The sequence below is a fragment of the Parasteatoda tepidariorum genome, chromosome 6 (genome assembly GCF_982258835.1).
Source record: "Parasteatoda tepidariorum strain Cologne lab strain chromosome 6, Ptep-v5.0, whole genome shotgun sequence".
NCBI lineage: Eukaryota > Metazoa > Arthropoda > Arachnida > Araneae > Theridiidae > Parasteatoda > Parasteatoda tepidariorum.
In genome coordinates, this window is record NC_141760.1 from 115,455,681 (window position 1) to 115,479,306 (window position 23,626).

The following is a 23,626-nucleotide window of genomic DNA, read 5'->3' on the forward strand; positions in this document are numbered from 1 at the left end:
ATTTAAATAAAAAAAATTTCAATTAAGGAAAAATTTTGTGCAAGAAACTAGATTTTGAAAATTTTTCTGGAAAAAAATATATTTCCTGGAAAAAGTTAAGTTGCAAAATGCACATCAGAACCCAAAAAACATTAATATACAAAAAATAAAATTGCCTGTCAATTTTTCCAGTTACAATCCTTGATTTCCTAAACTATTGTGTTTGCATTTAGTTTCTTAGTAATATATGGTATATAATAGTATATAGTTTATCAGTAATATAATTCCTATGTGTGGAATATTTTATTTATTATTCCACAATAGTCTCATTATTCTATCAAAATCATAAATTCATTTCTCCCCGGCATTCCTACAAAGCATGTTTTTTTTGGGGGGGGGAGGGGGAGCGTGAGGATAGATGAGGTTAACTATTTTTATTTGTCCAGTATAAAAGTGGAATAATTTGTTACTTAAAACTTCTGTAATATTATTAATTTTAAAGTTTTTTCCCCCCAATGTTTATCTCTTTTTGTTGTATTATCTTTTTACTTTTATTTGTAGGTGAGGGAAATTGAGAGTGAAAGGCTTAACAAGTGGCTGAAAATGTTAAAAAATTGGGACAAATATTATGGTGGAGAAAAGGTAAGTTAAAGTTGAATTATAAAATGATAAATTTTTTATTTCAAATGCATGAATTTTTTAAAAAATGAAAAATTATTTATTAGTTCAAATTTTTTATGCTTAAATATATTTTTGAAAAAAAAAAATAATAATAATTACAAGTTTTTTCCTTAAGAAAAATGCTTGTTTTTCTTTTGTAATATAACTGAAAATTGACAAAAAAATATTTCTGAATTACATAAATTATAATTATTTTTATTTTGAAAGGCAAAAAATACTTTATTTGTTATTCAAATAAATAAATAAAGTGGGAAGTTTTATTAAAGTGAAGTTAGAAAAAAATATGAAGAATCTTTTTAGTTATTTGTAATAAAATTTTTATTTTTTTAAAATTAGTTATAATGTTGACAGATTAAAAGCATTTTAATTTCTTTTAAAAAAATATTATTCATCTACTGTAATTGAAGTAATTTCATTTAAAATTAATAAAATTTTTTTTTAAATATCTATACTTTATGTATAAAAATAACCCATTTTTCAACATTGAGAAATTAAAATTAAAAATTAACATGAGATAAGATAAAACTGGAGATCTTCTAGTTGTGTGTTAACCACTGTTATTTTTTAATCATAATATTAAACAAGTTAAATCATTGAAGGGTTATATATAGTTTGTTTATGGTAAGAATTCCCCCCTGCCACAAAGTCTGAGGCCGTCTATGGAAACCAGAATAGCGCATTTCAGGGCGGGTAGTTTCTCTTCACTCTAGGGCTATCACAACAGACCGCAGAAATCTTTCACTTCCTGTCCTGTCTGAAACCTGTACTAAACAATGACCCCACACCCTTACTTGTTATATCTTGTTACCATAGTCACCTCCACGGGTGCAGACAAACAGCTAGGGGAGTACTTATTTCAGACAAACTATATGTTCTAATGATTTGATTGGCACTTTTCTACTTTCTGTTAAGAACAAAATCAATGTCGACAATTTTGCTTAGATGCACAACTTTTTTGAGTGAAGGTTGCATATTTAGTCAGGACTTATTTAGTCATGACTTTTGCAAATATGATAATTTTTATAGAAACATCAGTGTTCTGAGCACTAATTTTTTTTAATTATTGGAATTCATTGGGAAAAAAACTGATTATTTGATTTTCATTCAAAGCATTAATAAAAGAAATGGTTTTAGAAAAGACTATTTTAATTATTTCTTCACCTTTTAAAATGTTTATTGAAGTGCTTAGTGATAAAATAACTGAAATGATTCTGTATAATATTTTAAGTATTATGTGATAGCTAAAGAATCTTTTGAAAATTATAAAAAAAACTTACACACATAATTTTTTTTAAAAGTGAATGACGGGATTTTTCAGAAACGGTGTGATATAACATATTCATGTAATGTAGTTGCACATTTAGTGTTTATAGCTGCCAACTCTACTGGATTTATCAGTTGACTACTGGATTTTGCCAGTTTCTTCTGGTCTACTGTTTTAATTAAAATTCTCCTGATTTTTGTTCATTTTTGAAAATTCCCTAAAATTGAGTAGGTTTTGTAAAAAATATCATTATTGAAATATAATTTTTGTTTAGATTCTTTCTTGCTTACTAGAATATTTAAATAAGTATTACTAGTACATAATGAAGCGAGCCTCTCGTTTCCAGAGACCAGTTTAAAACTTTTTTTTCTTTTAAGTTCATTTTTATTCAGAACTTTCATTCTAAATTAATTAAAAAGAATATGTTAACGATCTTTGATGAATTAAATGCCTATTAATATTTGAAATTATGAGTAAACATAATAGATAACATTTCAAGCATGTTTAATGTTTATCATAACTGGAAAATATTGCAGTTTTTCTACTTTGATGACTATTAAAAGTCCCTAAAATTCCCAATGCAACAATTATCATAAAATTTGTGTTATTTCTAAAATCTACTGGATTTTTTCCTATCCATGTGGGCAGTTATGAGCATTTGTAGTGTAGTTATTTATTACTTACCGAGTACTTGTGTATTTTTATCGTTTTAAATGTATTAACTTATTAAAATGAATAAACAGTATCACTGTATAAAATCATTTGATTTAAATGTTCTATTTGCAGTTTAAGAGACGTATGTATAAAGGTATACCAAATGCTGTGCGAGGTGAAGTATGGTGCAGAATGCTGAATGTTATGCAAGTGAAGAAAGAACAAGAAGGAAAATATATTGTTAGTACTCTCTTGGTTTTTTTGTATGCTCAATGTTAAAAATATGCAACACCTCCGTGGCAGAATCTCAGCGACACGGCGGGATTGTCACAGAACTTTACAGAGCTCACGCAGAAAAAGTTTCTTCTGAAAACTAAGAAATTAAAATTTTTTTTTACAGAAATTTGCACGTAATATTTGAATCATGCATTTAAATAATCACTTTTTGATGCGCTTAATTTTCATCAATAGTATCTTAAATCTATGTAATGTTTCAATTGCATTTTTGGCATTTATTGATATTGATTTTCACGGTGTTTGAGGAGTCCGATTTATTTGATTTCGTCATAGATCTCTTTTTTCTTTTTTTTTTTTGGTAATTACTACGGATCTTATGATATTTAATAATTTTTTTTTTTTTAATAATTATTTACAATATGCAAAGAAGTAAATGTGCGTTTCCGTCCTCCAACAAAATTTGAGAATATCACTCATAATATTAGAATAAAAAAATATTACATGTTCAATTAAGAAAATTATTATTGTCATTATTTTTTTTTTTGTAAACACAGCGTATGTGTTATTTTAAATGAGTAACATATATGTTTGTTATTATTAAAAGAATCTTTCATAAAGATATTAGTGATATAAGTTTTGTCACAGATAGCTCAAAAAATTCTGTCAGAGGATGTAAAAAAACTTCAAGTTAAACTCAAAGGACTTTGAATTAAATAATTAAGAAAACTCTGCTATTAATTCTAATTATTACTATTAATACTAAATTCTTTTCTACTCAATAAAATTCTATTATGTTTAATAAAAGGGAGGATTTATTAACTCAGCGACAAAATCACAGCATCCTCATTTCAAATAAAGATCTTACACTCACTCGAAAACTATTTACATTCCAAAACTATCACCAATGCTGCGCAAAAAGTTAAAATTACCATTAAGGGATCCAAACTTCTTTCTTCTGGCAAAACTATGGGAACAATATTTCCCAGATTGCGGCTACCCTCAGTATTTTGGGGGTCAAAAATCTGAATCAGTTGGAAAAAAAAGGTATGTTTATTCAAATAAATCAGAAATAATTGTGCTCCGTAAAGAAATCCGGATTTCCGTATTCACTGACCGAGATCCAAAAATTTCTGGGAATCCAAAGCACAGAAGTTTCAAGGAATCATCGATCTCTTTTATGTATAATTCGGGTAGTATATTTTATTTAAAAGTATAAGAACTAAAATTTATGCTTGGCATCTCTTTCATTTGTAAATATTTTTTTCTGGTAGAGTAATAAATGTGATTAGAGATAAAAGTAAACTTATATATAAATATAAATTTAAATTATGCTGCATATAATTTATTTAGAATTTCATGTTGTGAAAGTATCATATAAAGACATTAATTTTTTGAAATTCGACATTAATGATTTTACTCAAGAAATTTTCAGGATTTTTGTGTTGGGCTCACAATTTCCCCTGGATAAAGTGAATTTTTGTGTCTGATTTTGTAACTTAAAATATCGTCTGCACTTTTTAATTAGCATATTTGAGGTTCCCCCCTTGAGCCATTAAGATTGAGCACTAGAATGTGAAAATCGGATTAATTATTAGATCAAAAGTTATTCAGTATGGTCCTTTTTTTGGCACACTGTGCATTCATACAAGTATTTGATAATTTTCTCACATTTCTTCATTCATTATCAAAAAATGTTGAAAAAAATCAGCTTGTTTGATAAATTGGCTTTTGTTAACATAGTATCTATTTATTTTTAACTTTTTTAAAAATAAATTTAATACTCTCCAGCAAAATTCGTTGAATAAAAGTAGTGACTACATTTTAAAATTAATTTGTAATCATTGCATATAAAAATTAGTCGCTGGTAACTACATTTGTTATGAAGTGGTTGTAACTAACTACAAAAGGATATAGTATTTGGAACAATATTTAAAGGTTTTTAATATATGTGCTATTGGCCTGACGTAATATTATTATGATAAAAAAGTCCCTTTGTTCAAATATTTTTTTTTTTATTATTGAAGCAATCAAAAGTATAAATAAAACCTTGTATGCAATTGGGTTTGTTTTTATTGTAAACATACTTTACTTATGAAAACTTTCGTTAAACAAAAGTTTCAAAAAATGCCTCATTATGAGAAAAACCTGAAGAATAATTGAAATGACTATTTGTTAAAATATAATGTTACAGATATTCTTTTTGGGGGGTGGGGGATTAGTAAATTTTTTAAGTGGTTTTAAATTTTAAAACTATTTTTCAAATAAATACTTTTTTTTTAAATGCATCTTTAAATGTTCATTTTTTCATAATTTTCATTTTAAATTATAGAAAGACGTTTTTAAGCAATTTATCAATTAATCATTTTTTGTTAGTTTACTTTAAAAAAAAATTTTTTTGCAGAGAGATTGCCCTTTAGCATATACCTTTTATTATTTTTATAAACTAAAAATTTTTCTCATATTTTGATGATGAAAAACAAATTACTTTTTGAAACATGCTCATGAAATATTATGAGAGGGTAATTTAAAAATTGTTGAGGATAAAATTCAGTTATTTCATAATATAATGCCAGAGCTCATTCTAGGCAGGGTAAACAGGGCGCAGCACCCTGCTGCCCTTTTAGTCAAAAGAATCCACCCTGTTGCCCAATGTAAATTAGTGCCCTGATGTTATAGACTCCACACCCTTTTTGCCCTTTCTTCCCTCAACCCTTCTTTATTTTTTTCCATACTATACAAAGGATTTTTTAAATTTTCAACTCCTTTTATTTAGTTTGTCATTGCTGTCAATACATAGATTTATATGGGAATGGAAAAATAGCCATCACACCCCCTTGTTGCACTTGTCTTTGAAAGTTTGCAGTTGTTCCACTATCATTAAATCATAATTATTATTAATCATTTTAATTATTAAATCATAACTACAGACACTTAAAAATATACATTTATTATTTTATTAATATATGCATGCATTTTAAATAAATTACTATGCTAATTAGCTCAATAACTCGATATATATGTTAATTTATTAATAAAAATTAGTAAATATGATTGCTTCGCTACTGTTAGTAAAGTAAAAAAAAAAAAACTTTTACTAATTGACAATGTTTTTTCATAGAACGTGTAAAGCCCATAGAAAGAAATTATTGCCCTTTTCGAATAATAATGCCCTTTTTATTAAACTTTTGCACCCTGCCCTTTTTTCTGCCTAGAATGAGCTCTGATAATGCATTTTGATAAATTTTAAGGATGTTAAGTGAAAAAAGTCAAGTGCTCTTTCAAAAGTCAAAGTGCCCTTTTCAGTGAGAAGCACCTTGCCCTTTTTTTGTTGGTAGGGAATTCTTCTGTGGATGTGTAAATTAAAATAAATATATGAGTGTGACTTTTTTTTATTTTATAGATTTTTCAACATTATGAGTTTAGTTTTCTCTTTTCTAAATTAGTTCCTGAGAAGGAGTGCGAATTGTTAAGAGGCACTAATTTTTCCACCAAGCGTGGTGAAAAGTTAAAAGTATTAAACAAGCTTTTAATTATCTTTAGTTTTCCCAATAAAATGATAACGAGTATTTACTGTTTTTGAGAGAATCTTTTAAAATATATAATTTTCATCATCATTACCAAATAAATAAATACATTTTAAAAAAAGTATTTTTTAAACTCGAAAAAAGTTTAAAATTATGATTGGAGCATAATTTTTCTTTTTAGTAAACTAAAAAATTTTATTAATATTAAGTTTTTGCAATTTCACATAAAAACGAGATATTAATTTTTTTTTAAAGTTATTTTCTTTGTGAAATATGCTAATTTAAATTTTCGTAATTAAGAAATTCAATCCCAAAATAATAATTACAGGAAATGAGAGAAAAAGCCAAATTCCTTTCTCCTGATATTAAACAAATTGATTTGGATGTAAATCGAACTTATAGGAATCATATAATGTTCAGAGAAAGATACAGTGTTAAGTAAGTATATTTCTTGCACATTTGTTTAACCATACTGTATTACAAGTTAATAATAAGAACAAGATAAAATTGCTCATCCAACTTAAATTAATCAAAATTATCATAACAATTTCTTACTTTAAGTAGAATGCAATTGTATATATTAAACAATGTTATTATTATTTATGAAAATTATGTTGCAAAATTACCTCTGGTAATATTTAAAAATAAAAACCAAATTTGAAATATCTCTAGGGTATTATTTGATAAATAAGGGACTTTTACTGCGAAGCAAAATTTAGTTCACACATATCTATTCGTATTTCAGTGATTCCACGTACATGCTATAACCCATCAAATGCACACAAATTATAGAGAGTGACACAAAAATAAGTTATGCGTCCTCTGTTGCGTGTCATTCTCCATCGATGAAAAAATAAAAAGTTCCAACAGAATCATTTTAGAAAATATTTATAATATATACTTTAAATATATATATATACCACCTAACCGGAACGTTTGCTCCTGCACCCCAGAGCCCGAGGTCAAGAAAACTGAGATGGGAACAGTTGGCCTTGGCCCTTTATGGGTTGTCGCGCCACTGAGTTTAGTTTAGTTTGAATATATATACATAAAAAAGTTATTTTCCTTTGTTATTAATGTTAGGAAAGGAAAATTAGAATAATTCTGAGAATCACACTACATAGTTGCTTTTCCTGGATGTAGCTGTTTGATTATTCCCAGTTAAAAGCCTTGATTCTTCTTTTTTTGAAATATTCAATCAATAAATAGAATAATTGTGAACAATAATACATAGATGTTACAGTAGTAGGTGATCCATGTTGAGCAATAATAGATTGAACATAATGAACTCTATGTTCCTATGACAAGTTATACCTCTGGGGTACTGAATTGGAGAATTTTTATTCTCTGGTTCAGGTCAAAATTATGATCTGCGGATGAATGAAGGGACGTATAACCTCTAAACGGGATGTCCTCCCTATGAACGTCTGCGGCAGAAGTCAAATTCTTGGCCGTAGATGGGGCCATTGGAAAACAAAAACAATTGCACCCCTTTCCGTCCAGTGTTGGCCTACGCCAACAACAACAGTGGAATCATCGGTATTTATGTCATTAAATGATATTGTCATATTTCAGCACCAAATATTCATTCAAAACACTCTGTTTAAGTAATTTTGTGTAACCTTTTAAAACATTGTTATTCATAATTCTAGTTTTATCAATGAATAAAATTCAAAAATATTTTTTGATATTTTCTAGACAACAAGCTCTTTTCAATGTCCTTGCTGCCTACTCAGTGTATAACATGGTAAGATTACTTTATATTTATATAATTTTATTTAAAAGAAGTATCCATACTTCCCTATATATTTTTGAAGAGTAAAAGTTAAAGATTTCCAAAAAAAGAGATTACATTTTATAACACAGAATATATTATGACTCACATATTATAAAACAAACACTTTAGAATTATTGTGTGAGCATTTAACCAAAAAAGACTATTTCAACTTTTTTAAAGGTTAATGAGACTAAGGTATCTAAAAAAGTGTATAGAATGTAAACTTTTTTATGTACTTTAAGTGCATCTCATTGTTCCAAAGCTGACTTTTTATCTTATTATCTTTCTATTTTGAGTAGCAAATTATTATTATTATTTTTTTTAAAAAAGCAGCTATTTAGTGAGTTTGAGCCTTATTTTTTTTTAAATTCATGAAAGAGGTGCTATTATTACCCACTCATGGATTGATATTTTAAAAGATTATCTAACAATTATATCGTTAATAAAAATGTAAAATGTAAATTATAAAAAAAATTAAAATATGAAATGTTTTTATCATGTTTTTTATAAATTAATTTTTTGAATTTTTTTAATTTTATTTTATCAGTTTAAAATTCTAGCTGAAGCAAGCTAGTCATTTTTTTTATTGAGAAATGAGAACAGAAAACTCCGGAGTATTTCTTTCCTTTCCGATGAACAAGGAAATTATCTTAAGTATCTGGTATAAAGCAGGAAAAAAAATTATTTGCTTTTGTATTTTTTTCAGCTATTTCATTGCTTGAACTCTTTCTTTACTCTGTTTTCTAAATTTGAAATCTATAAATATGAAGATGCAGAGTATAACAGTTTTGGTTATGCCTATCATTTCAGTTATGTTATTATAAAATAGTAACTTCCTTAAGTCATGAAAAATTCTTGGAATGAGTCATGAATTTGAAAATCTAAAATGTAGCAAATACCCTGTAATAACATACATTCTCTATAGAAAACTCTTATTTGTTAAATGTTTAGTTCCAGTGTACCCTTTAGTTTAGCCCATGAGTTCTATTTTTCACTTTATATTGAACTATTTCATTATAAAATGTTTTCATTTCAGGAAATAGGTTATTGTCAAGGCATGAGTCAGATAGCAGCTCTTTTACTCATGTATATGAATGAGGAAGTGAGTTGAACACTGTTTATTTTTTTTTGTATTATATATTATTGTATATTAAGTTTTAACTAAAAGAGTATTTTTAAACTCTTTTGAGGTGAAATCTATCTTTTGGCTGGGTCAGCAGAATCACATAATGATATTAACATCATGATTTAAATCACATGGTCTTTTAGAAAATGATCATTGATTTAACCTCCCGTGGCAGAATTGCAGTGACACAGCGACATTGTCATGGAACATTACAGAGTTCTTGCAGAAAGAGTTTTTTTTTTTTTTTTTCAAATGTAAAAAAAAAATTCCTTTTCTTTTCTACAGAAATTTACACATAATATTTGAAAATTTAGATAATCACTTTTTGAAATGCTTAATTTACGCTGATAGTATCGTAAAACGATGTAATGTTTCAATTTTAGTTATTAAAATTGATTTTCATGTGGTTTTTAAATATTCCGATATATTTCAAACAATATGGAAAATTTGAATCGTGCATTTCAGTATTTACTTTTTAAGGCAATGATTTTATTGAATTTTTGGCTATTATTACTATTGATTTCTCCATAATTTTTAAATCTGATATTTTTTGTACTATATTGTTTATTACAACAACCTTATAATATCTGAAATTAATATTTTAATTGAATATTTTTTTCAATTTTGTCAAAATAATAACCGTAATGACATTTTAAAAAGTTGTATAATATGTGTTTACTTTTTATTTATGTCTCCATCTTTGATTTTCATGTTTTGCTGATCTGTTTTTCATCTTTTTTTTCTAATATAACTTGAGATACCTTTTTGTGATTCACCTCTCACTAAAGTATTTACTTTTTAAGGCAATGATTTTATCGAATTTTTGGTTATTATTGCTATTGATTTCTCCATAATTTTTAAATCTGATATTTTTTGTACTATATTGTTTATTACAACAACCTTATAATATCTGAAATTAATATTTTAATTGAATATTTTTTTCAATTTTTTCAAAATAATAACAGTAATGACATTTTAAAAAGTTGTATAATATGTGTTTACTTTTTATTTATGTCTCCATCTTTGATTTTCATGTTTTGCTGATCTGTTTTTCATCTTTTTTTTTCTAATATAACTTGAGATGCCTTTTTGTGATTCACCTCTCACTGAATTATCGCTATGACTAAATAATATAAATGACTAAAATAAGTTGGAAGTGACTTTATACGTTATTACTTTTAAAAAATTAAACGTTATTATAATTTATACGTTATTACTTATTACTGGAAAAAAAAACACTTGTAAACATCCTATTAGCGGCAGCTCTTCACGGTGTCGTGCCACAGGTCCCTGGTTTGATCTTCGGGCCGGGCAAGGTTGACTCAGCCTTCCATCCGTTCAGTGGGTCGATAAATGAGTACCAAGCATGCTTGGGAACTAAACACTGGGGGTTACGCGTTAGGCTGACCACATGACCGGAACATCTGCTCCTGCACCCCTGAGCTCAATATCAAGAAAACTGAGATGGGCACAGTAGGCCTTGGCCCTCTATGAGCTGTTGCACCACTGAGTTTAGTTTAGTTTAGACAGCCTATTAAGTAAAATAATTGATTATTAACCTACTGGTTTGCTTTACTAATCCTTTGTATTTTTTCACTAATTGAAGTGTACTAATTGAATTAAAAGCCCTTAAAGGTGCCTTTTTATTGGGTGTTTTTAAAAAGTGCTTAATTTTCCCTTTTTAAAAATGAGATTTCTTTTCTTTACTTTGTCAATTTTTGCCACATGTTATATAAAAGCGTAGTTTTCACATTGTTCAACCAACGTCTTCACAATTTATTCAACCACAATCCGTTTCAGCGTATCTCAGCCCATAGTGCATGAAACCCAATTATTTTACATGTTTGATGAAATACTTGTGAGTCCTCGTGTGTGTCTACTGAGCTGGGTTTGGTCAGATTCTTGCACTCTTATGTGCAACTCTGCAGCATTTTGCAAGATATTCTCAATTTCAGGTCTGATGTTGAACCCTCTGATATTGAACCAAAAAATCTCTCGATCATTTTATAATGGCTAATATAATCAAGGAAAGAGTTCTTTGTCAGAAACTAGTTGTTTTATCATGATCATGTAAAGTCTTTGAAAATTATTTTACATTTTGTTAATGTATATAGTGCTTAAAAATTACGTAAAAGATGCTTATTTTTTGTTAAAGATTTGGCTACACACCCTAGGTAGGCACTGGTATATACAATCTTTCTAAGCTTATTTTGTTTAATTTTTAAAATAAAGTTTTTGTAAAAAAGATCACAATTTGAAGTGTATAGTAATTTTAAGTTTATGAAACAATGCAGTAATGGAAACAAGTGCACTTATGGAAGCTGTTACTAATCCTATAAATTAAAATTGTCTTATTTGCAGGATTCATTCTGGGCTTTGTCTCGTATTATGAGTGATGATAAGCATGCAATGCATGGTGAGTTTTGTTAATGACTACTTCTAACCTTCCAATTTTTATTGAAATGCATGAGTCTCATAATATTATAATTGTTAAGGGAAATACTAAAAAATGATAAATAAGTATTAATTTCTTTTCTGCATGGAATTATCTTTGGATTAACAAATTGTATAACTGTGTGCAAATTTTTTAAAAAATTCTTTTTAAAAGTTTTTGAACTATGGCAAAATATGCAAAAAGTAAATTTAACAATAAGTGGTACAAACTTTGAATTGCTCTTCTGACCAAACTTTTGCTACCTTATTTCCCAGATTGCGGCTACATCCTATATTTCTGGGATTAGAAATCTGAATGGGTTTGAAAAAAGATATATTTATTCCAATAGTATATTTTTATGTCTGATTTGGTAAAATATTGTCATCAATAACTGATTAGCAAATTTCAAGTCACCCTTTCAAACTATTAATATTAAATCCTAATAAGTTATAATTTAATAATTAAATCAAAAGTTTTTTCAAAATGGATCCTTTTTTTTTGACACTGTACATGTGAACTTGTGTGTCAAATGCCCTTCTATTATAATGTGAATTTATTGGCCTTAATATTTCATGTCGAAAGTACTCCTATTTCTTCTAAATATAATTTTATTGGAAGTTTTTCTTTCTAATTTGTGAAAGCTATTTTGAGACAAGATATAATTAGTAAAGATTAGATAATTGCCAAGATTTTAGTAAATTTTATGTTAATAATGAGAAGCATAGATTCATTCTTAAAATATTTTATATGTTTTGTTCCTTGACTTTATATTTTAAATAGTTATTAAAATTTTTAAATAGTTATTAAAAATTTTGATGTTTATTCTAGAATACTTGAAATGATATTTTCTGAATTAGACTAACGACTTGCTTTTTTAACCTTGAAACTGTTAATAGTTATTTATATGGATACGTTTCTTAAATTGAAATTTCGGATTGATATAGATTTTATAATACAGTTATATGACTTCATCAGAGAGACAATTCAAGGGGAAAAGTGTATTATTTTTGCTTTAATTCCGATTCTTTTTCTATAATTGTTCCAATTTAAGGGCGCCATCTTCTGTTTCGCATGGGGCGTGGAAACCTCTTCCGCCTGCCCTAATACAAATAATTATCCCTTTGAATATAAAAAGGCATGTAGAATGTTCACAAATGCTTTCAGGGGTCTGCATAGGTTTTTTTTTTAGAGGTACCTATTTTGTGAAAATTTAGACATATATTGTGAAAATTAAAAAGTATATTAAAAAATCAGCATAAAAATATGGTAATAATAATAATTTTGCTATTGGAAATTTTGGGCCTAAAGTAGTATCCAAATTTAAAAATCCATAGAAATCAATGCCCATCATTAAATTTCAACTTGAATTTAATAAAAACATGCGTTTAGCATTACTAGCACTAAAAGTTATTTTCATTATGAGAGCATTTTTGACTAGATCAAACGGAAAAAAAAGTTTCACAGAGAAAAAAATGTTTCATAAAAAATAAAGATCTGTTAGAATAAATTTATAATAGTGTTTAAGATGATGTTTGAATGTTTAGAATTTTTAAAAACTCAGCTAAAAAAATTTTGCTTGGTGCAAGCGACCAGTTAGGCTTTCCACATTGCATTATCTGATCAAACACGTGCTACCTTTTTGTAAAAGACAGCTAGCGGAAAAGCTTATTTTTTTCTCTCATAGATTGCAATGAGAATGGGGTTTGCATGAGAACTTGCTTTTTTAAAAGTATTTTTTGAAACTATCGATTTTCATCCAGTTGAATTTATGAAGGTACCGCTAAACGGTAATAAATCTACCTTCGACTGACCCCTGAGTAAATAAATATATTTTTCAGACATTAAAAAAAGATACAGAAGTAGCCAATAAGTTCAGATAGCTGAATTTTAACTCTGCTATTTTGTAACATATCTTTAAAAAACATGTTTTTAGAACAAAACCAAATGGTGTGTATCTATCTGAAAGTAAAGTACTCTTTCAGGATTCTTTATCCCAGGATTCCCTAAGCTGCAACGCTTTCAGGAGCATCATGATAAGATTCTTACATGCCTCATTTCCAAACTGAAAAAACATTTGGATAAATATGAAATTCATACTAGTCTTTATACATTAAAATGGTTCTTTCAATGTTTCTTGGACAGGGTAAGTTCCTTTCTTCATCATGTTTTTATGAAGAAAAAGGTTTTTATAATAATAATGAAATTTATGATTTCTAAGGTTCCTTTCACTCTGACTCTGAGACTGTGGGATATTTATATTTATGAAGGGGAATCAGTCTTGACGGCTATGTCGTACACACTTTTGAAGCTGCACAGAAGTAAGAACAATGCAATTATTCAAAATATAATAAATAAGCTTTGAGTTATCCTAATGTTTTTTTTATTACACCTTGGACTAAACTTTCTATGGTTTCAGATTCTGAGTCATTTCCTAACTCTTAAAATTTCTTGAACTTATTTTTTTTAATCAAATTATATTTAAATTAAATCAATGAGTTAATTTTTATTTAAAGCAAACATGAATTTTATATGTTCTTATCGATCCATGTAATGGCTGACTTTTTATTTCGATTATAATGCTGACTCATTCATTCACTGTCACTCCTAATCGAAAACAAAAATCTATTTATAACTCTTTATCTTTAAATTTCTTACCCGTTTCAGTAACATGGTTTACACTAATTCTCACAGTCTTGTTGGCGATTTGCTTTTGATTATGGGGGGTTGGCTTTATTTTTGGCTATGTTATTTTTTCGATAAATCACCAACCATCGATCTCTTTTAAATGTCTGTTGGGAACAATTCAATTGCTTTTCAATTTGGCTTTTGAATGACCTGCATATTCAAAAGCCAAATTCATATTATTATGCAAAATTTATACAACTTAAAAGTCCTCTCTACAAATACGTACTACTAAATAAAAGTTTTATTAATTATGATCCAGTTTTCATCTTCAACTGTCCTGTTTTCATCACAATCTTCAATCATACAATATAACTCCAGCAACATCTGATTTTTGTCTCCACAGTCATTTTAGGGAAAGTTGGATTATTGTCATTGAATAGTAAAACATTTCCTATTTCAAGTTGAAATTCGTAGTTAAGTTTTGATAGCCATTCTTCAAAAATTATTATTGTCACATAGTAAAGTTTTGAATCAATTCCAAATTTACACTGCTGCTCGAAAACTCCATTATTTAAAGATTAGCGAACTATAAAACAGGAATCAGAATTTTCCAACATAACATGTGTTAGACGCGGTGACTTTGTCGCAGAATATTCCAGGGTTCTTGCAGAAATATTTTTTATTTGGGAAGCGAAGAAGTTTAGGTTCTTTTATCTGCAGCATTTTTTGAAATATTTTTTTCTGTAGAACTTTTTCCCCCTTTCTGCAGAATTATAATTCAAGGAATGCCTTGCTCGCATATCAGAGATGGAAAAAACGCTTGTGATTTTCTTTTTCTATTTTCTTTTGAGAATAAAAAAATTCTGCAATGACTGACTTAAACTAGAATTTCAGATTGATATTATAAAAAGTATTAAAAGTAAAAAATTTATATACTATTCTATTCTATGCATGAAGGCTTTTTCTTTTTTGTAAACAGAAAGTGTTTCTGTTACTTTAAATTAGTAGCATATATATTTGCTACTATTAAAAATGTCTCTCAGAAAGGTATTAGTACTAGAGAGAATTGTCGCAGAAGCTCGAAAAAAGGTTGCCACAGGGGTGTTAGAATGATACGTGTCAAAGATGATTTCTAATAGTCTTTGACTATCCAGAACTCTGTGTCTCGTATCTCTGAAGTGAGAGTGAACTTCAATTTACACCTTGAAATAAAAATTATCTATCATTATAATCTGAGCAGAATGGAATCAGTCACTCAAAGCAACAGTATGTATTATTAGTATACTGACGAAATTAGGCACGCTGGAGTTGTATAGTATAATTGACTAAATGAAGATTGAGATGAAAACAGGATGATGAAAATCACAGTTGAAGATGAAAACAGAATCATAATTATAATAAAACTTTTATTTAGTATTTGTAGTGCTGGAGAGACAAAATTATATTTTATCCATAATGAAACTTTCTAAGTTAAATAATAAATTTTGAATAATGATATTGATATGGACAGACCATGGGTGTTAAATCCCCCATGACCAGCCTAATTAAAAAGTGATTGAATTGTTCCCAACAGATAGTTCTTAGCTTGGGAAGAGATCCATGTTTGGTGATTTATCAAAAGATTACATGGCCAAAATTAAAGCCCTGTAGTCAATATAAATTTGAAAATAATTTGGCGAATATGAATCTCCAAAAAGAATGGGAATTAGTATAACTGAAGCATTTTTGTGGTAAGAAATAAAGAATTAAAAAGTAATAAATGGATTTTTATTTTTGATTTGGTCACGTGAATGAATGAGTCTTACATTAGTACTGAAATAAAAAGTTAGCCGCTGCATTGATTGTTAAATAAAGAATAAAATATTTTATATTCGCTTTTTATAAATTGTAATAAAAGTTAAATAATTAGTCTAATTTAATCAAAATTTGATTAAGAATGATTAAAAAAATAAGTTGAAGAAATTTTAAAAGCTAGGAAATATGTAATTCCTATTGTGGCATCAAAAATGGAATAAAATATTTATATTCCATGAAATAAAAAGTTAGCCGCTGCATTGATTGTTAAATAAAGAATAAAATATTTTATATTTGCTTTTTATAAATTGTAATAAAAGTTAAATAATTAGTCTAATTTAATCAAAATTTGATTAAGAATGATTAAAAAAATAAGTTGAAGAAATTTTAAAAGCTAGGAAATATGTAATTCCTATTGTGGCATCAAAAATGGAAATAAAACCTTTGTGTATCTACAGAATTTTGAAGTGTAAAAATCTATGTTTTAACCATATTCTCTTTTACTACTTTTTGAATGTTTTCAGAATAATAATAATAATGAATTCTGTCCCTAAGCTGTTGGTTTTATTCTACATTTGCACTGTTTGCTGGAAATTGTTTTTAAATGTAGAAAGTTTTAACAATTAGGAAGTATTTTTTTCTTTAAAAAAATTGACTTGAGGAATCCAGTGTTTTCATCATAGAAAAAAAATGGGTGAGAATTTCTCACCCTTTCTCAAAAACAGGGTGAGATTTCAAAAAGTTAAGTGAGATTTCAAAAAACTAAAAAAACACAAAAACTCTTGAAAAAGAAAATCATTTCTTTAATAATAATACATTTTTAACGTCTTCTATTTTTTAAAGCATTGAATATTTTTGGTGCATCATCATAGAAGATTTTGCCTTTACAAGGTATTTGTCCACCTTACATTACATTACATCTACATTAGCACATAAAAAATTTGAACGTCTTACATGAAGAAACCTTACCTACGGTAAACACATGGTTGTAGAGAAATGTGTTCTGAAAGGGGTTTCGTGGTTGTGTTCTGTTGTTCAAAAAGGTTCTGAACAATACTGGTAATTCGGGAAGCTAGATAATGGGGCAGATGTTGAAAATAATGAAAGATCCAGGAAGAAAAGTGAAACGGATTTTATTCTAAAGGGCGTAATTCGAAGCCTTTTCCAAAATGCGAGAAATTCGCGAATTTTGAAATTGATTTATAGAATGCACGAATTTCTCGCAATGATAATTTTTTAATGCGAGGTTCTCGCGCTATAGTGAAAACACTGGAATCAAAAGTTTCTTTGAATAATTGAAAAAACTAATTTATAGAATTTTGAGTAATGGGAAAAAAAATTTAATGTTAACATAGGAATTTTCATCAAGATTTTCAAATTATCCCTTCCAGTTAAGCAATAAAAATTTGACTGTAATCTGAATTTTTTTAATTTTATTTTGGTTAAGGATGGACGTATGCTAAAAAAAAATCTATATTTTTGCTAATATTGCATTTAAAATCTTTATAGAATGAAACAAAACAAGTTTTAAAGATTTAATTTCAAATCTTCTTTTATTGTTATACACTTTCGTGGCAGAAATCTTTTTGTCTGTACTAACCAAAGTTGACAATTTTCATTTTATTGAAGCAATAACGTCATTTTGAATATTTATGATTTTTTTTACATGTTTTAATCAAATGTTTTCAAATATATTTTGTTTGGTTATCAAATAAGTTTCTTAAAATATCAAACAGTGTCATATATATATTTATAATGTCATGTGATAAGCTTTCAAAGGAGTGCCATAATTCTTTCAGTGTCTTGTTTTTAATCTGTATCAAGACACACCCTTAAGGATGCAATATTTCAGAAAATGTAAAACATTCTTTGTAAACATTTCAGAGACACTTTTGAAGATGAACATGGAAGAGTTGGTGGAATTCCTTCAGGTGAAGCTCGAGCAAGATTTTGGATATCATGATGACGCAGCTGTAGATGCCCTTCAGGCTTCCATGGAGGAGCTGCACAAACACAAGCTGGACCACCCAGGAAGAGCTCCCCCTCACGAGTTACCCCAAAAACCTTTCGGATTAATCGAGACTTTCCTGCAGCAGAAGAGGGAAGTCTGCAATGGCATCTCTGATGACGGAAAAGAGGGAATGAATCACTTGGTAAGAAACAGCGCTTTCTATGATACAATAACAGCAATTTCAGACATTTTCTCTTCAATTACAACATTAATTGATTAATTCAGTTCAGAAAAATGACTTAATAGTAAAAGAATTGGAACATTTTCAAACTGATTGTCATTCATTTCTCACAGTTTTGTATGGATACATGCATCGTGGCAGAACCGTGGTGACATTGTCGCAGAATGTTACCGATTTCTTTGCAGAAAGATTTTTTCTTTGGGAAGTAAAATATTTTGCTTTTCTTTTCTGCAGAAATTTTTGAAAGATTTTTATCTTTACTTCAAAATTTAATTCAAAACATGCCTTTTTAGCTCATCGGAGTAGAAAAAAAATGCCTTTTCTATTCTCATTTGAGAATAATGAAAAATAACGAATAATGAAGTAAAAAAATTGGTTTTTCTTTTCGGTAGACGTTTTTGTTCTATTTTTTCATGCAATTATTACTATTGACTGCCACATATCTTTTAAAATCTGATATTTTTAATGCGATGTTATTTAGTGCAACAACTGATTCTAAAAATAAAAACAGGCGTTTAGAAACCCAATTTGAATAGTCCGCTTCAAGTGATTTCGCTGTCTCTTTTTTTTCAGTGATTACTGCTGCAAAAAAGCAATGCATTACAAAATGCAAAAAAAGAAATAGTGTGTTATCTTCCTACAAAATGTGAGAATATCGCTATAATATTAGAATGTAAAAAAATTAAATTAAAATAATTATTTTATTTGATCTGATTTTTTTAATTATTTATTTTTTGAAGTTAGTGCTTCTGTTACTTTAAATAAATAACATGTATATTTGTTACTTTTAAGTGTCTTGCAGAAAGATATTAATATTAGAGAGGTATGTTGCAAAAAGCTCGAAAAAATTCTGCCGCAGGGAATACATGGTATTTCAAAATAAAATTTTGAGTGTAATTTGGTTTCCATACATATAGCGCAGTAGTGGGTCGAAACTGTTTCCCCAGGAATATACTATATTACATGGTAATTGATTCAAAGTTATCCCAAATTATGTTGGAAATTTAGAATCCATGTAATTTATAAATAACTGAAAATCTCAAGATAATGTCTCTCTGGTGCATCTGAAATGTTCCCTAAGCTCCCACCCCCCTCTTGTCAGTTTCATTAAAAAAAAACTGGTCAGAGGAGGCCAGATAAATATTTTCATATATATTTAAGTTAATTTCATTGATATTTTAGCTTTGTAAAAAACCATACACTGTGCCTAGTACTTTTTTGAATTTACTCATGTTTTTTTTATATAAAAAGATGTAAATTTGATATTTATGAATCTAATTGGTGGCACACATTAGGAAATTTGCATTGCAATTTCTTAATTTGGCATCAATTAGATTCCCATTTCTTAATTTGGCATCAATTACTATTTAGGAATCTAAATGGTTTTCAATTAAGAAATTTGCATTGCGTCAAAAAGTTTTAAAAATTCAGTAAAAAATTACCAAGTTTGTTGTCTCCCGATACCTTAGTATATACTGCACTATAACAACGTTAATCCAACCAATTAGAAATTTAATAAAAAAAGGGAAATTATACTCAGTTTCTACAAAGCAAATTTTGTTTGCTTTGAAAGTAAGTTTTTCAAGGGATGCAAAGAAAAAGGTACTTGCTTATTACAGAAATCTTTTTTATCAGTGAATTTGAGAACACTAACTTCTTTTAATATATATATATATATATATATATATATATATATATATATATATATATATATATATATATATATATATATATATATATATATATATATATATATATATATATATATATATATATACATAGGATTATTAATATAGTAAATTCATCTGATTTATGAAGCCAAAATTATTTCAGTTATGTTTTTTTAGTTTCCTTTCTTAAAAATCTTCTGAAATACCTTTAATTCATGTTGAAGTCACTTTTTGAGTTGATTTTCAAAAGCTGTGGTAAATAGGAAACTGATTCAAATTTATCAATTTATCAAAAGTTTTGTATAGGGAAGCTTTATAGTTTGAGATGTTTTTAAAATTGGAAAGTTCTCAGATACTCTTATGGAATTTTTTTTTTTTTGTTGAACACATCTACATATCTCATACTATCTATCTACATTGGCTAACTTTTGATGAAGGTTTAAAAAATTTTGATTTGTAAGCACTCATTTATTTTTATGATTTTAGGGGACTAATGAATGACAAAAGTGTCCATTTCCTATTTATAAGAGATATAATGAATCGACTCTAAAAATATGACAATTTCTAGAGTCTGATTCATCACTCTTTTAATGTGAAATATAACTGTCTTAATGATTTTGATTTGAAAATACTCATTTATTCAAATTTTTTTCTTTAGATGACTAATGACAAAGTTCCATCTCCTGTTTGGAAAAGAAGGGATGAATCAGACTCTGAAAATATGACCACATTGAACAGCAAAGCAGCTGCTGAAACGGACAATGGCAGTTCAATTGTGGACCCACTCAGCTCCAGAAATTCTTTGGCAGAAACATCCCAAACGTCGGTTGCCGATCTGTCGGCACTGTCAGGGTTTTCCAGCCCTAGCACCACCTTGACTAGGCATGGTGATATTATCTGCTCTAAGCAGAAAACAATTACACGACCCTCAGAACTCAGGCGGACCTTGTCTATGAACGACAACATTGCAGGTCCCAGGACTCATTCCCCCGATGCAGCGATCCGCGTTTACGTACCTTACGAGTCTTTCTCCAAAGCTCCCTCATCCTCCACATTGCTGTTGGATCACTCCCCCAGCCACGGCACTCCTCCAAACGGCGACATCACCCCAACAAATCAGGATCCAAACAAAATCACAATACATGTCAGTCTAGATTATCTTCCAAATGCCTAATTGTTTGTTTGTATGCAAGGCAATCAACCGAGGCTATATTACTTACTCTTCGCTTTACATCTTTAAAATTTTTAGTGATTTTACGAAAAAAAGGTAGTAATTTCGAACGATCTTCAAAATTTAATCTGAATTTTGAGATGAATAATTAAGGGATTATTTAATTATTTTTTTTTGAAATGTTGCTTGTAGCTTCGTCGTTATTTTAAGAGGTATGATTTTTAGATTTGGATAAGTTAATTATTATTTTCAGCTTTTTACAAATATCACTACTATTTTTGTCACATACTTTTGTCCAAATCAAAATCACCATTGAAATCTCCCTGCTAAAATGTAATATCAACAGTAATTTTTCTTTTTTGTATGGACAGTAATATAGCCTTCATTTTGAGTTCTTGCAAATTTAGATAAAATTATTTACCATTACCGTTTGTTTATAAATCAAAATTTAAATTATAAATATTTATTTACCAAAAAACTCTTAGTTGAACGTATGGAATATTTTTGTTATGTATTTTTTATGTCTATTTTATTTTGATTTTTGTAGTGATTTTTACACATTTGTAATTTATTTACAAAGCATTGTTTAAAATAATTTTAATTCCAAACATGTCAACATGTAACTCTGGGTATGATATACATTACAATAGTTCGTGCTTATTATTTTATCGAATTTCATTACGTATTATTTCATTAATTATTGGCGTGTTATTGAAGAAATTTTGATTGTACGTCTATAACTTGTCATTATTGTTCATGAATAATTTTCAGCCAAAGCCTTATTTAAAGAAAAATTATGTGTTTTTTAATATATTTTCATGGAGATTACTATATTTGTTAATTTATTTTAACGAAAACTTAATTTTACCTTGTATAAACTAAACTTTGTAAAATTAAAGCAACCAGTCAGTGAGGGGAAACTGACGTAAGAATACAATGTAAATGATTATAATATTTATAGCAATAATTAAACAAAATTATTTATAATTTTGTTTTTTATTTTATTTATATGTAATTCTCTGACTGTTTGGTTCTACTTTTGTTTTTACTTCCTTTCAAATGAATGCAGGCAATAATTTAGGATTTTATCCGAGATATGTTTTTAAAATAGCGTATGCTACATGAACTGGTATTTTTTTAAATCAATATGGTAATCTCAGCTCTCAATATTTGTTTTCATATAAATTTATGTATATGCAGTTGTATGGTGAAAAACACTCTGTGGACCTAGCAATAAATGATGATTCACTATATTCAAAATCTTAACTGCAGTATTGTTGGAAATTATGATTTCAATAGTACACAATTAGTCATAATTTTAACTATTTTTTAAAAAAAATCAGGGAAGGTCATGGATTTTGGTCGCCAAGAAATCTAATTTTTAAAATGGAATTTACCCCCACCCCAATATCACAGTGTTCTGATGTTTGAATATCTGATTTTGTAACAGAATCCCCACTCAAAGTCATATTTTACTAAAATATCAAATGTTTTTATCATGCTCTTTAAAAATTATGGTGTTCTTTCAAAAAAGAAAAGAAAGAATATCATTTCTAGAGTGAATTATCTTTTAAACTTCTGTGATTTCCGAATTTTTTTATATATTTACTTTTTTAATTTTATTAATTTAAAATTCTAGTTTAGACTTTTTATATTACTTACTTATAAGAAGAAATAAGACAGCTTTAAGAAACTAGATATATCTGACTGTATTTAGTTATCTGCTTTTGTATTTTTTTCAGCTATTTTATAGCTTCAACTCTTTATTTACTCTTTTTTTTTTAAGTTTAAAATCTATAAAAATGAAATTGCAGAATATAACAGTTTCAGTTATACCTGTCATTTCTATTAATGTTATTACAATGCTTTTTTAAATTTATTGTTGTGTTTTTGTCGGACAAAGTAGTAACCTCGGTACGTCATGAAAAATTCTTGGAATTATTCATGAAAAGTTGTGGATTTAAAATGTGGCAGATGTATTTACATTCACTAATGTTAGTCTCAACATTGTAAAACATCTTTTCTGAACAATGAAGAGGCTCAAAAATTGATATTATTATTGATTTGGTGTTTGTAAAAAAAAAATGCTTAATTTTTTAAAAAGAGCTTTCTTTTTGTTGTATCAATTGTCGTTCTAAATTACAAAAAATGCATAATTTTCAAAATTTTCTCTGAAATATTTATCAGAAACTAGTTATTTTATCCTAGAAACTAGTTAATTTATGTAAAGTTTTTGAAAATGTTTTTGAATTTTATTGATTTTATGTTTATAAATTTAGAACTATAAACAATAGAAAAAAAATTTATTACTGCACAGATCTTAATTATGAATTTTTTTTAAAAGTGATTAAAAAAAATTTTTGAATGCTTAAAAAGAGCTTATTTTTTGTTGAAAAATCTGGCTACCTGTTTAAGATTCATCTGTTTTGTTTTTTTTTTCCTGCTAAAATCAAAATATCTTTCTTATTCACTTATCAAAACCTTACATTGTGTTCTTC

The 23,626-nt window shown here is 27.7% G+C and overlaps 1 protein-coding gene across 6 annotated transcripts in view; it reads left to right on the plus strand.

Moving 5' to 3' along the window:
- LOC107437940 (USP6 N-terminal-like protein) overlaps nucleotides 1–22,533 on the plus strand; it is a 31,102-nt gene extending 8,569 nt beyond the window's left edge. For all 6 annotated transcript variants that reach the window (XM_016050087.4, XM_087166502.1, XM_016050088.4 and 3 more), the window contains exons 5-14: nucleotides 541–621; nucleotides 2,711–2,818; nucleotides 6,668–6,777; nucleotides 8,038–8,086; nucleotides 9,153–9,218; nucleotides 11,604–11,658; nucleotides 13,659–13,819; nucleotides 13,895–13,994; nucleotides 17,980–18,248; nucleotides 20,616–22,533. In XM_016050087.4, coding sequence (XP_015905573.1) covers nucleotides 541–621; nucleotides 2,711–2,818; nucleotides 6,668–6,777; nucleotides 8,038–8,086; nucleotides 9,153–9,218; nucleotides 11,604–11,658; nucleotides 13,659–13,819; nucleotides 13,895–13,994; nucleotides 17,980–18,248; nucleotides 20,616–21,131 — 1,515 coding nt within the window. In that variant the 3' untranslated portion in view covers nucleotides 21,132–22,533. The remainder of the gene's footprint in view (nucleotides 1–540; nucleotides 622–2,710; nucleotides 2,819–6,667; nucleotides 6,778–8,037; nucleotides 8,087–9,152; nucleotides 9,219–11,603; nucleotides 11,659–13,658; nucleotides 13,820–13,894; nucleotides 13,995–17,979; nucleotides 18,249–20,615) is intronic.
- The last annotated feature ends 1,093 nt before the right edge of the window (nucleotides 22,534–23,626 follow it).